Source organism: Manihot esculenta, chromosome 11, assembly GCF_001659605.2.
Source record: "Manihot esculenta cultivar AM560-2 chromosome 11, M.esculenta_v8, whole genome shotgun sequence".
Lineage (NCBI taxonomy): Eukaryota > Viridiplantae > Streptophyta > Magnoliopsida > Malpighiales > Euphorbiaceae > Manihot > Manihot esculenta.
The window spans coordinates 9,518,140-9,533,722 of NC_035171.2; the positions used below are offsets into that span (position 1 = coordinate 9,518,140).

Sequence of the window (15,583 nt, forward strand, 5' to 3'; positions counted from 1 at the left end):
TTAATCAAACACAAACTTTAACCACAGCCTTTATTAAAAATTTAAATTATCATTAAAAAAATAATGACTATTACTCTATATTAAAATAAATAATGAAAGTAAAAAATATATTAAAATTTAATTTTAGTTTTATTATACAGATATGGTATTTGAACTATTCTATAAATTAAAAAAATAAAAAAATATCTTATAATTCTTATATTTGTAGCTTTTATTATTTATCTTATATGTAGAGTATTATCTATAATTTAATAACATTATACATTTTTTTAATAATCATTTAAAAACTTTTTAAAAGAAATTTTGAGATTAAAATTTGATGTTTTGTTGATGAGAAATGAAGGGAAAATCTAGATACCTTTTAGTTTAGTTTTAAGGAAATGATTTTTTAATATTAAATTTAAATGTATAAATTTTAATTAAATTTAGTTTTAATAATTAAGTTCATAGATAAATTACTTCAATTTAAATTATTAATGAATAAATACAATAGTTTTATAAATTCATAAAATAACTAAAATTAAATTTATTTATTTAATAAGGACTTCAATGAGTATTATGCTATTTCTCAAGGGCTTAGATATTTTTTTAATGGAGAATTAAGGGCATTAATATTTTGGACTTAACTTATCATTTTAAGGGTTTAAATGATTATTTTGAAAAACTAAAAGTTTTAAATGGACAAATTTTCTTGACAAGGGCTTAAATGACCTTTTAAATATTTTTCAAGGGTTTAAAAAGGTTATTTTTCTTAAAATATTCAGAAATGTTTTGTTACAGTAGCAGCACGAAAACTAGTCCGTAACATCACACACATTGCAGCATTCAAGTTCCAAAATTTAACCGCCCAAACATTTTGAATTAGTTTGAATTTGCAAACTAAGAGTGCCTTCGGTAAAACTGTAAGATTTTTGTTTTATGGTTTTTAAAAATTAAAAACAGTTTTTTTTTTTATTTTTGTTATTTACTTCTTAAAAACGGTTTTCAATCAAAATAAGTTTATAAATTTTTTATAAAAATAAATAATAAAATATATATTTTTTAAAATATGATATTTAAAAATAAAACAAGAATATAAATAATTTTATAAATGATTACACATAAAAATAATAATAAATTATTTTTACAAAAAAGGCAAATTATTAATAAGTTCCTGTAGTATAGGAAAACTCATTAATTAGTCTCTCGTTTTTAAAAAGTACATTAAAATATTCTTGAGATTTAAAAAGTTTACTAGTTTGTCACTCTATTAATTTTAGTCATTAAATGTTGCAAAAATGAAAAATTACTATTTACTACTTGTGGTATAGGAGTAATTATTAGTCAATTAATTTTAAATAATATATTAAAAACATCCTTGAAGTTTTAAGGAATATAGTAATTAATCCCTCCATCAATTTTAATTATTAAGTGTTACAAAAAAGTTTAAAATGCTCTCAATATGAAGAGATTAATTGGTAGATATTTTACAAAATTGAGAGACTAGCTAACAAACTTTCTCCCCCACATAAACTAAATAGTAAATCCATTTAATATTTAAGCTAATAGAAGGACTAATTAATATATTTTTTAATACCTCAATGATGCTTTAATGTACTTTTTTAAAATCAATGAACTAACTAATGAGTTTTTTCATATTATATGGAGAATAATTAGTAGACATTCTTACGAAACTGAGAGACCAACTAATAAATTTTTTTGTACAACATGGACTAAATAGTAAAATATTTAACAACTAAAACTAATAGAATGACCAATTAGTAAATTTTCTTTTAAAATCTCAAGAACATTTTAATGTATTTTTTAAAATCGAGAATTCAATTAATGAGTTTCTATATTACAAGGCTAAATAGTAATTTCTTATAATATTAAAATAAAAATATATTTTATAAATTAATTCAATGAATATATATTTAAAAAAATGAATTTGATTGACGAAAATAAATTTTTGAAATTGTTAATGATAATTTGATAAAAGTTACATAGAAAAATAATAATTTGATAAAATCTGTAATAAGAAAACCAATATTTGTAGTTTTCAGTTTTATTTCAAAATTTTCTAATATATAGTAAAACTAAATACGCAACAGTAATAAATGAATAAGTTTCCTGTTTTTTAATCAAATAAAAATAGAAAACAGAAAACCACAACGAAAACGAATACACCCTAAGTTTATGACTGAAATTACCAATCTTTTTTCTTTTTTTTTCCAAAGCAACATGCACTCGTTTAGGTAACTTCCAATTAACATTGTCAACACATTGGTGCAAAAGAAAGTGAATTAATAATATTAATACATTAGCTTATCTGCATTCATGTTGAAAAACCTATATAGAAACACATGATATACATACCTTTTGATAAATTAGAGTCATAATACCAGATCGTAGCTTTAGCTTCAACTTTGCAAGATGAAATGTATATTGTGTATCTAAGAAAGATCTGCAAAATTATGACAAGCATCAATAAACTATTATGGTTAAAATGTCACCAACCAAACTGAAATATCTGCAAATTGAGAAATATTCTCTAAATGACAAATAGAGCAAATGAATTTGCATCTACGCATTTGTGCATGTGAAAAATGAACCTATGAACATCAAGAAAGTAGAAATTGCATTTATTTTACATCTGAAAGGCATGGCTGTTTATGATACAATCACATAGATGAATTGAAAATAATCAATTAAAGCTTAACAGAAAAGGTATCTCAACACAATTTAAAGATAAACAGCACCATGAATTGAGGTTTAGAATGCTGCAGTTATGAACAAAATACAAATAAAGGTCCCAATCAATGCACATTATTTTTTAAAATAGGGCAGCAAAAACATGGATATGGAAACCTTTCATTGTATCCCAAACTTCTTTTGGACCACATGTCAATCCCGTTTTGCTAGAGTTTCTAGTAAAACTGTGAAACAAAGAGCTCAAGACATCCATGCTTAAAATGCAATTACAAGAAAAAAGAAAAAAAAAAACTGAAGGGAAAAAAAAAAGCAGCACAAAAGACAATTAATAGATGATATTAGGCACTAGGAATGATATTTACTTCAGGATAGAAGTAAGGCCCAAGGATAATGCCAGAACATAGCCATTCCAATGTCCAGAACCTGTAACATCACAACAAATTTACCTATATATCTCCATCATAAGAAAACTTCAAAATGACCAATAAGTAACAATCACAAAACAAAGGAAGGCAGAATGCATGCAGTTTGCATGTAAATACTTCAAAATACGAAAAAATAAATTGTATACCAGAATTTTGCATGAGGGGCTATGATTAGCTAAAACATTAAATGAAAGAACATCTTTCCAATACATGCAGTTAGCAACAAAATTGGAAACTTTACAGAACCATGATGAGAGGAGCTCATTGAACAATGAAGCAAATAGGAACACTACAACTGGGAAAGACCAAAACAAAAATGAGATGAAAATAGTCTTGAATTTGCAACTTGACCACAACACCAGTAGATACTATCCAAAGGACCAGGAATAAAAACTGATCCATGCTCCATACCTTGTTGAAGAAACCGAATGAGTTTATTGAGAAGCAGTGGTCCCACAAAACCAATGCAATCATTCAACATCTGTAAAAGTAAAATTTCTCAATATAAACATGTTTCCATTTGAGAATGCACTAGAGGAAATTAGGTAGATGAAAACATTATTCATCATAAACACTCTATATTATATAGAAAATAAAGCATTAGCTGAAATGGCTTTCTCAGCGGTATATATTATGCTATCCAATAATTCTTATTCTTTTAATTATCCTTCTCTATTTTTAATTCCCCTTCTTATGAAAACCAAACAATTATCACAAAGACAAACATGCCTTATTTATTTGCTTAATTTAGTAATGTTTACATGAGTAATATGTGACAGATTTTTAGCTCAGCAACTCCTTCAACATGCAAATGGCATAATATAAACATTAGCATTGTCACAAAAATGGTACTAATTTAAAAAGAAAGAAAAATGAAGAACTATATGAGTAATCAACAATTGAAAAAGATAATTTGCTATATGATGAACTTAAATTAGGTTCAGCACACTATCTTGATGATAAGTATAATCACATAAGTTTTATATTATAATACAATTACCTTTAATAAACCAATAGAAAAATATGGCCACCCATATGCGCAACAGATTGCTTTAAACAAGAAAGGGTTAGAGCTACTCTGCTGAGCTCCCCAGCAGCTTAACAATCTATCATGACAGGTTGAGGGTTCCATGTCATTAGGTAGCAAAAGCAAATCTTCAAAGTCAAGCTGCTTTCTGACACCACGCTTCATAACAGAGGTGATAGATTTGAACGTCATGAGATCCCAACTGCTCCATGCATGTCCCTTTGACAGCAATATGATTCATGAAATGCAATAATTTATTATGATTTATGTTGACTTCAAACAAAGAACAAGAAAAATAAATAACAAAAAAGATGAGGACCTCATTATGGATGTAAGTCTCATCTCAACCAAAAAACTGACGTTGCACAACTCATAAAAGAGAAAAGGGAAACAGTAGTCAACTGTTTCATAGGTGATAGCAGAATACCTTCTTGAAAGAAGAAGAAGAAGGTGTAGCCAGAATTCAACAAAGCCAACCATAAACAGAATAATCCAATAGAATAGGTTTTTGTAGTTTTAACAGTTCAACAGTAATAAAAGTGATGCAGCAGTTAAGGAGGGCATGTCAAACTACACCATTTAATTCAACTTCAGTTCATATCTAGAGAAACAAAAGAATAAGGGAACTCTAATCCAGATATTCTCTATAAATTGCTCAATTCAAGTAACTATTCATTTAGGACTAGAAATACTAGTGAAGGGAAGGGAAGACAAAACATAATACAAATCCAGACATTGTTATGGATAACAATGGATAGCCTAAATCTATAACAAACAGATTTTATTTATCTAGTAATTTCTTTTCAGATTTTCCATTATCTTATCTTATCCTAGATCTAATAGTTGCTTGTATTAGACTACTATTTTGATTAGAAGTATGAGAACCACCTCTATAAAAGGGGTTTTATTTTATTCAATAAAATAAGCATATTTATTCCAAGAATTGTGAGATTGAAACTCTCTCCTTTTTGAGTCTTGAGGTATTAAGAGCTCCCTCTAATGAGCTCTTTTCTTATCAATCATCCCATGACACAATCCATGACCTGGGACCATAACAATGTGGTATTAGATCCAGTCGTCATGGGTGTTTCAACAAATCTAGAAGATAAGTTGAATTCTTTCATACAATAATTTGATGGACGTTTGAATGACTTAACTCAGCAGATTTTTAAACTAGTTCGAACCTTCAATACGGTTTTGAACCAAAACCAAAATAGATCGAGCTACAGCCAATTAAATTTTGGCCAACAAGTGAATGAGAAGATAGAGGTATCTGTGGTGCTCCAAAATGACAAATTCGACTTTCCATCGTATGATGGCACAAATGGTACATTATCATCCTACATTCTGATATCTACAAGAGTGGAGTAGTAGATTATGTTTTGAAAGAACTTAATTTAGTTTCAAGTGAAGTTGTCTTTTAATCCAGACACTTGGGTTTGGAAAGTGGTAGGTAGTGGGCAATGTTGTTTTGAATCTAAAGATGCATGGAGCCTATATTTTTATGTTGCATATCCTACATTTGAGCTTGAGGACAAGCTCTGTTTCGAGGAGGAGAGTGATATTATGGATAATGGATAGCCTAAATCCATAACAATAGATTTTACTTATCTAGTAGTTTCCTTTCAAATTTTCTATTATCTTATCATTCTGTTATCTTATCCTAAATCTAATAGTTGCTTGTATTAGACTTTTACTTTAATTAGAAGTATTAGAACCACCACTACAAAAGGGGTTTTATTTTATTCAATGAAACAAGCAGTTTATTCTAAGAATTATGAGATTGAGACTCTCCTTTTTTAGTCTTGAGGTATTAAAAGCTCTCTTTAACGAGCTCCTTTCCTATCAATCATCCCATGACTCGGGACCTTAACAGACATCCTCTATGGTGATTCACGCATCCATATGCAATTAAACTTTTGGTTGAACAAAGTAAAAATAACAAAATAAACTGATGAAAGTGCAAGAGTTCCAAAGTACTGAAAAAACTTGTTTAACTACAAACTTTAATGCTCCTGTAACAAAAACTTTTGACTACAAAATATGAAAACTGCTATTATAAGAAAGAAAGTGTAAATCTTACTGATAAAATTCACAATGGTTGCAAATTACTTACAGAATCTTGAGGACAACCTCCCTCGATATCCATATCAATAGAAAGAAGCGGATCTTCCATTGAACTATAATTCATGCAAATAGCAATGATTTCAGTAAATCCCAATATTTGAAAAATAACAAGGATAAAGCGTGACATTTATTTATTCACTGACAAACAAATCTCAAATGAACAAATAAGTGACAAAAGGTCATGTTGTGTACTAACATGATAACTTAAAGTAAACAGATGATCAATAAGAAAACAAATTCAATAGTTTTACCTAAAATGATAATGAACTATACCTGGGTACTTAGCAACGATTAACAAAAAGATATAGTTCAGAATTGATACTTGATGATATGTACATGAATGCATGCACACATGTATAAGTGTCTCTGAGAATGTGTTTGAGAAAGAAAAAGGCTATTCAACAGAGTACATGATGCCTGCTTAATGGAATTGAGAACCAGTATGTTGCAAGGCCTTTAAATCAAAACCCCCTTCAGTTACCATAAAATGCTAGAACAATGAAGGTTAGAAGCCATGGTGACTAAAGATAGCATTACCATGCATCTTACAGAACCTCCCATATTAACTTTTCTGTTTCAGCATTCCTTCCTCTATGCAAAAACAGTATCTTTTTAATAATGTATTTAAGCATTCTGTTAACTTATTTGCTGATTCTAGTGATATGACTTTATTTGATTATGGATTTTAGACAAAAATTAGGATCCTTAATTATCTCAGTAATTATTCTTTAATTATTTACTTCCTGTCTAATTGTAATTTTTCGTGTATAAATAGTCATGTAAATCACTTATAAAGATCAAAAGTGGTATCAAAGCTTTTTCCTGATTTTAGGGTTTAAATTCAATTTTTCCTCTTTAAAATTTCTAAAACTCTATATCTACCTTTTTGGTACTATCCTACCTAGAGATCTTTTCACATCTCACCGCCGCCACTAGGAGGACCGTAGGACCGTCGCGGCTAGACCATCCAGCTCCGACGTCGGAAAGTCACACGCGTGAGGCTCACGCACCCTCCCTTCCCGGCGCGTGAGATCTGCCCGATGCTGCTTCCCCGCTCTGATCACTCCGGCGCCGATTCCGACCCTCCTTCTGGCCATTCCGTGCCGCTAGCTGGTCTTTTGGTGATTCGGTTTGGCTCTCTTGTGTGTACAACCTTGGTACCTCCTATTCTTTCACAGTTCATTTGTTTTTACCATGGCAGAAGATAAAAAGGTTTTGATTCCTAAATCTAATAATTCTTCCTTGCAAATTAGTTCCGTAAAACTTGATGGAATCAATTATCTTGCTTGATTACTATCAGGACTTTCAGGCAAACTGTACTGGAGATGCAGTCAAATTTCGAAAAATGATTGAAAAGGAGCGGGTCTATGATTTTCTTGCAGGGTTGAATAACAAATATGATCCAATTCGAGTCCAAGTGTTGGGGAAAAATCCTTTTTCCTTCTCTAAAAGTGGCTTATGCCCATGTTCAACAAGATGAAAGTCGCCGACATGCTATACTCTATACTGCACCAGTTGAAAAGGCTGGGTTGGCTACTAGTTTGAGCACACTTGCAGCCTCCTAATTCTGAGAAAGATCACTTACATTGTGATTATTGTGGGAAACCGAGGCATAGCAAGGAGACTTGCTGGAAGTTATATGGTCCTCCCACTAGAGGTCGTGGGGGAAACAACGAGGTACCTTTAGAGCTCAAACTAATTTAGCAAAAACTGTGGAGGAGCCCTTTAAGGAGACAACCGCTGCTGAGTTTCTTTCCCCTAATAAAACTTAGGAGTCTCAAGTGCCTCTTAACTCATATTGATACCTCTTCCTCCTCTGGTGCCACATCTAACTTTATAAAATCAGGCAATGTTTCCTTTCTTAATATTGTTCCATGGATTATTAATTCTGGTGCGAATAGACACATAACATGCTCTTGTAAAGGCTTTCTCAATTATTTTCCTTCTCTAACCAAAGATAGTGTTAAAATTGCTGATGGCTTTTTTACTCCCATATCCAAAACAAGTTCTGTTATTTGTGCACCCAATATTAAATTATCATTTGTTTTCATGTTCCCCATTTTTCTGTCAACATTTTATCTATCAGTGCTATCACCAATATCTTTTCTAATCATTGTGTTATTCAGGATTTTCTCACAGGGAAAAGGATTGGCAATGGTAGACTGCATGATGGCTTATACATGTTGGAAGGTGATTAAGATTCTCCAATATCTCAAACCTATTTTGGAGAAAATAAAGATGTTAATCAGAAAATACTACAGTGGCACAGGCAATTAGGACATCCATCATTTTTTGTCTTAGAAAAACTTTATCTTAGTTTGTTTGCTAGAACTCAGTTTGGTTCTTTATTTTGTGATACTTGTGATTATGCGAAGCACACTATAACCTCCTATCCTTTGAATCATAATAAAAGCCAAATTCCTTTTGTGACTATTCATTCTGATGTTTGGGGGCCTATTCAAACTATCTCTTTATCTGATAATCGATGGTTTGTCACCTTTATTGATTGTTATACTCAAATGACTTACGTCTATTTGATTAAAGCTAAAAGTGATGTGTTTTCTTATTTTCAATCTTTTCACAAGATGATTTGTACTCAATTTGATACTAAAGTGAATATTTTGAGAACTGACAATGGAAGAGAATATATGGATAGTAGGTTTTCTGCTTATTTGCAGACTAAAGGGATAGTACACCAGACAAGTTGTCCTTATACTAATGCACAAAATGGCGTTGCTGAAAGAAAAAATAGGCATCTATTGGAGGTAGCTCGATCTCCCATGTTCAACATGAACCTACCCAAAGCATATTAGGGAGATTCAGTCCTAGTATCTACTTATCTTATCAATAGAATACCCCTCAAGGCCCTTGATTTTAGGAGTCTTTTGGAGGTTCCACAGAAAATAATTCATACATTATTTCACAAAAAGTATTTGAGTGTGTTTGCTTTGTCAAACTAGGATGGCGGGAAAATGATATGGTTCAGCGAGAGAGTTCTAGTAGACAGAGGAGATGTCCAATCAGGGAGAGAGAATTGAATGTTTGGATAAGCCAGATTTGAAGAAGTATTCAAGGAGAGACAAGGCAGAAGAAGCCATTATGCAGTCTACTCAGAGTCAATAATCTTCTTCTAGTGAGTTACCCACAACTTTTGAATGCTCCAATGATTTAGATAAACCTATTGAACAAAGAAAAGGTGTTAGATCTTATACTGAACACCTTATTTCTAATTTTGTTTCTTATGAATCCTTGTCTCACTCCTATAGAGTCTTTGCCTTGACTATTTCCTCTGTGTTTATTCAACAGGATTAGAAGGAAACTCTTGCACATCCTAAATGGAAGGAAACAATAATTAAATAGATGAAAGCACTAGCCAAAAATGAAACATGAGAGCTTGTCACTTTCCCACCGGGAAGAAACTTATTGGCTATAGGTGGGTATTCACATTGAAACACAAAACTGATGGCACAATTGAACGGTTTAAGGCCATATTGGTTGCTAACGGATTCACCCAAACCTATGGAGTGGATTACTAAGAAACATTTGCTCCAATTGCAAAAATGAACTCAATCAGAGTCTTATTATCTTGTGCAGCCAACTTGGACTGAGACTTACAGCAATTTGATGTGAAGAATGCTTTCCTCCATAGAGATTTAGAGAAAAAAGTGTTTATGGAGATCCCTCCTGAATTCGCTGATGAGAAGATACAAGTAAAGGTGTGCAGGTTACAGAAAACTTTGTATGGGATAAAACAATCACCTAGAACTTGGTTTGACAGGAATGCTAATTATTATCTGTTTATTAAATATCACGAGGGTAAGATCACCTTTCTTATTGTGTACGTTGATGATATAGTGGTGATAGGTGATGACAAAGAGGAAATGACTCAACTAAAAATGTTGTTGGCTCAAGAATTTAAAATCAAATATTTAGGAAAGTTTCAATATTTCTTAGATATTGAGGTGGCTAGATCAGAAAAAGGAATATTTCTAAAAAAAAGTACATTCTTGACCTTTTAAAAGAAACTGGTATGTTGGGGTGTAAACCGGCAGAATCTCTCATTGAAAGTAATCACAAGATGCAAACAAGAACTGGTGAGTCCGTAGATATCGGAAGATACCAGATATTGGTAGGGAGGTTGATTTATCTCTCACACACTTGACTGGATATAGCCTATGATATTAGCTTAGTCAGTCAATTCATGCATGACCCTCGCGAGACTCATATGCAGGTTGTTTTTTGCATTTTGAGATACTTAAAGTCTGCGCTAGGGAAAGGGCTTCTTTGCTCCAAACATGGTCACCTCCGAGTTGAAGCTTTTACAAATATAGATTGGGCAAGATCTCTCGATGACAGGAGATCCACCTCTGGCTACTGTACAGTTGTGGGAGGAAACCTTGTCACCTGGAGGGGCAAAAAACAAAGTATTGTTGCTCGGTCAAATGTTGAAGCCTGAAGCATAATGCAGAGCAATGGCTCAAGGTGTGTGTGAACTTTTATGGTTGCAAAAGTTATTGGAGGAGCTGAGGTTGCCCGAGAGAGACAAGATAACTTTGTATTGTGAGAACAAAGCTGCCATCAGTATAGCACAAAATCCAGTTCAATATGACCGAGCGAAACACATTGAAATTGATCAGTACTTCATTAAAGAAAAATTAACAGACGGTGTTTTGAGTTTAGTTCATGTGACTTCTACCGAGCAACTTGCGGGTGTGTTCACTAAAGGGATCAACAATAAAATCTATTATAATCAGATTTGCAAGTTGGGCATGTACCACATCTATACACCAAGTTGAGAGGGGGAGTGTTGATTTATTTGCTGATTCTAGTGATATGATTTAATTTGATTATGGATTCTAGGCATAAATTAGAATCCTTAATTATCTCTATAATTATTTTTTGGTTATTTGCTTCCTATTTAGTTGTAATTCTTTGTGTATAAATAATTTACATGTAAAAATCAAGAGTGAAATACAAGAATACTCTAAAGTTCTCCAAAAATCTTCACATTCTAAACCACATTATCCCACTATGCGACATGTTTCTCAATTAACAGAACATCTTTCTGTTTGAAAACTTATATTACTCAATGTCAGCAATCACTTACTAGAACTTCAATGCAAAATGATTTGGAAGTTGGAATTCTCACAAATATTTTCAGCAGCATCATGTTAGGTGGTGGAAGGGTACATGACATCTTGAAGTGGGGGAAGGGAGATAAATCAAGCTATGAAAAATGAAGAAAAGTAGATGGTGAACAAGATCCAAAGAAAAGATCACGTACAATGAACTAGAAGTCAGTAATAACAATGAGGAAACAAGTTATGTTCAAATATCCCCACTGGAATAATCTAATATGCCAACAATAACGTCAAGTCATCCAACAATATAGCCATACATCCTTGGAACCACTAAGAGATTTTACAGTTGATTATCTGTAAGCATGTTAATGTGTTATCGAATTAATAATACCACCGCAATATTGTTAATATAAATAACCAAAGACATTTCAGACCAAAAAAATTGAGACATTAAAGTTATACCTTCCCTTAGAATATGCCTGTTTTATCCTGATGATATTGATGGATAAACCAAACATGATATCCAACAAGACAACTGAACTTTCTGTCAGACATTCCAAAACCTGCCCTTGCAGAATTTCAAGGAATTAAGAATTCATTTTATCAGGGAAGAAAAAATGAAACACTGCAAAGAAAAAAAAGGCTATACAATAAAGATGACATAAGATAGTTTAAAAGAAATATGGTCTATGTTTTCCAAATATAGTCAAATGCTCATGTGTGCAATATTCTTAGTACCTAAACAACACAATTATACCACTAAGCATTAAATGAAGTTCACCAGAACATGAGAAGGAATTTAAGAAAAGCCTTCAGAATAGATATATCGAGCACAACCTAGAAGGCATTCCCCCACGTGATTATGATCTGCAATTTATTGCACATCAATCATGATAGCAATGTTAGAAACGATATGCAAACATGAATTCATCATGACACAGAATTGGAGGGTTTAAGTTTTAAATCATAATGTTCAATTTGATAATATGTTCACAGAATTACGGCATGTTGGGTTGACCTGAAATTGACTTGCTTTGCACGCATTCAATTAATTATAAAACAAAATACCATTTATAAATTTTTACACATGTCTAAATATAATTCTTTAAACAATTTTCATGTTTTTGCATGTAAAATATACAAAACAGTTTTATGTGTTTTTATAAATTTCTGTGGAGTATAATTAAAAAAAAAGTATATTTTTGCAGATCCCAAGAGAAAAAAATGTTATACCCATGGCTTAATCCACTGAAACAAATAACAGCACATTAAATCACTCATGACCATGCAATGCATAGATAAGCAGCCTAACAGGAAAGAAGAATAAAATAGCACCTCCAATGAAGAAAATGTTCTGTGCAGATGAAGGATTTCCAGTAGCACTTTCATGATCCACCAGAAACAAATGAGACATTTGCAAAATATGCCTCGGTAACCAGCCCATTTTACAGAAATTGTGATACTCATCTGTGTATTTTGAAGAGCAGAATCTTGATTCAATTCTTGAGCCAGAATAAAAAGGTCATGACAACAAAGCAAAAATCTTAAGTTAGAAACAGCTTACCCAGAGTATCAGTTGAGAACCTTTGAAAAGCCATTCATGATATACAATAAAGTCTCCATAAAGTTCTTTCTTCAAAAGAAAAATTGTGTCCGCAAATGAGACACATGCTCCAAATGCAGGTAGAAAATGAAACACAACCTTTTCTGTGAAGTTCAACTGTGTATTCTTATAAAAGCATTAGTATTATTCTAAAAATTGTTCTAAAAGAAAAATTAGAGATGCCTAATTCAGAAAGAAAGAAAGAAAGAGATTGGCATTTAACTTTGATAACATAATTTAGATAAAGGAGAGTGGGAGGTAGATATGAGTGACATTTTGTGCAGACGCCAGCAGGAAGAGCTGAAAGTCAAAAAAAGAAAATCCAGCAGCAAAAACACATAAAGTTACTGATCACACTAGAGGGATGGAAAGCTTCTAGTTCAACATATGGCCACAGCGCAGCCTAAGTGGCAGCTGCAGCACTTCAAGGTTCTACATACAAGTCTTTCAGTTCTAAAATAAGCAGTTCACAATGGAACAAAATAATCTAATTGGCCAAACAGCACATATGCTAATAACTGTACTTTTAAGAAAATCCACACATGTGAGATACTTTACCAGAGACTTAAATGACAGTGAGAGTATTTCATAACACAACAGATAAATATGAGCTCAAGCTATTATGAGCAAAGAATGGACATTGGATAAGTCAAAAGATCAATTACAAGATGAGATGTTTTTGAATAGCAAGAGGACATCTAGTAAAAAGGGACTTGCCTTTTTGTCAGAATTAATCATGTAACCACATGCAATGGAAAAGGACAACATTATAAACTATGCTTCTCAAAGGTGGTATCTGACAAAATTTAGGAAACTAAATCAACTATGGATCTCAAACTAGAAAGGATAAACCATCAAAGCATTCAAAATGACATTAAATTGGATACGTGAAGTTTATTCATTACAGATTTTGGCACTAAGCTACAGTAGATAAAAATTTAATACAGAATGCAGCCGCGTGTATCATATGATTATTCATCTAACGCCTGCTTTCTCTCCTTTATAAAAAATAACTAAAAAAAATTTTTTTTTTTTTCTGTAACCAAAATAAGCATCCCAAGCAAAACAGAGACACAGCTTAAGATGATTACCCAAATGTTGCTTTTCAATACCCTTTCCTTCTAATTTCAGCAACTAACCATAAATATATAAAAGATTAAAGAATATACCCTGTGGCTTCCTCTGGCGTTCCTCAGAGTAATTGCAAGTATTGAAATCATAAGAATAGTCAATACATTTGCACCAAATCCTAGAACTGTATGCATTGTCAAGGAAGAGCAATTCATGGCAACAACACCCATCAGTGTCTTATAGTGCAGCAAAGAAAACTTCCTCAACGTATAATAAAGGATATAAGTTATTAAAACATTCTGAGAATTTATTTCCATCCCATACCTGAAAAATAAAAAAAGTGAAACAGCAAATTATAAGGTAGAATGGGAATTAAAATACTCAAATAGGGGGGAAAACGAAATGAGGGGCTGTCCGTTTATGGAATGTCATGCCAAAGACCCAAAATCTTAGTTCTTTTTCTTTTCTCTTTTAATATGATAAAACAAATTATTTTGATGAAAATATCAAGTTAAGCTTCTTCACGGGTCTTTGAGTGCATTATAGATTAATTCTTCAAGGAGTTCCTATGAGAAGGAACAAAAATTGCACTTTCAATGAACTTTCTCATCAACCAACCAGAAGTTGAACTAATTGTACACATAAAGAGAGTTGAAGACTCTTTAAAATCAAACAAAAACACGGGTCCCGACTCTTAATTCCAAGAAAAGAACACCAAGTATAGGGAATTCCAGTTACAGAATGTATCTGCCACACAAATGGGCTTAAAGAGAGAAGAGAAGAGAAGAGAAGCGTACAAATGGAGAATTAGGGCAAATGAGATTCTTCAATTCCATTGGTTTGGTTACTGAGAGAGCGAGTAAATGAAACGAAACAAAAGCAGAATTGCACTCCCAACTTTAAAACTCAAAATAGAGAGAAAATGCGTGATGTCTCATGAAATTACTGAAGGTCTGGAAGTCCACGTGTCCTTGCGCTGAGTCACAGCCAGGTGCATTATGCATGGACTAGATATCATGCTTTTCATTCAAACCGTTAAAAAGTATGTAAAATAGATACTTTTGCTTTTTTAAACGATAATAAAATATAAATATAATTTAATTTAATTTGAATAAATTTGAAAGATTTTATATTTTATTTTTTATTTTTAATTTTTATTTAAAAAATATATATATAAATATATTATTAAAGTTTAATATAAATTAAATAATTATAAAATTCATGAAGTTTGTATTAAATACATCAAGTAATGCATAGATGCTCAATCACCAGCAATTTTTTATTTGACTTTCCTTTAAGTAAGAGGAAAATAAAGCAAAAGTTTTGATTTTGGGTTCCACGTCATTCCTCCACTTATAGGATAAAATTTTATAAAGCAAACAAAAACTTATCTTATAATAATACTTTTTTCAGGTGCAGTTTTTGAATTATATGATTTTTATGTTTCTTTCTTTTCAGGTAATGGCCTTATTGCACATAACATTTTCATTAATCAACACCATTTTCTTTTATTATTTACTTTCAATTACATGGTGTGATGATCGTTGGGTTCATGCGT

The 15,583-nt window shown here is 31.8% G+C and overlaps 1 protein-coding gene across 4 annotated transcripts in view; it reads right to left on the minus strand.

Annotated features, from left to right (window-relative positions):
• Nucleotides 1-14,972, minus strand: part of LOC110626423 (ABC transporter C family member 13) — a 29,229-nt gene extending 14,257 nt beyond the window's left edge. The window contains exons 1-11 of one of the 4 annotated variants that reach the window (XM_021772315.2): nt 14,823-14,966; nt 14,309-14,349; nt 14,124-14,211; nt 12,916-13,071; nt 12,687-12,818; nt 11,814-11,914; nt 6,260-6,323; nt 4,117-4,362; nt 3,528-3,597; nt 3,054-3,114; nt 2,356-2,443 (exon numbers count right to left, since the gene is read on the minus strand). In XM_021772315.2, the coding sequence (XP_021628007.1) occupies nt 2,356-2,443; nt 3,054-3,114; nt 3,528-3,597; nt 4,117-4,362; nt 6,260-6,323; nt 11,814-11,914; nt 12,687-12,818; nt 12,916-13,071; nt 14,124-14,211; nt 14,309-14,349; nt 14,823-14,861 (1,086 nt within the window). In that variant the 5' untranslated portion in view covers nt 14,862-14,966. Of the gene's footprint in view, nt 1-2,355; nt 2,444-3,053; nt 3,115-3,527; nt 3,598-4,116; nt 4,363-6,259; nt 6,324-11,813; nt 11,915-12,686; nt 12,819-12,915; nt 13,255-14,123; nt 14,212-14,308; nt 14,350-14,822 lie in introns of those variants that run through there. The other 3 variants (XM_021772320.2, XM_021772318.2, XM_021772319.2) reach the window with 3 other exon arrangements.
• Between the last annotated feature and the right edge of the window lie 611 nt (nt 14,973-15,583).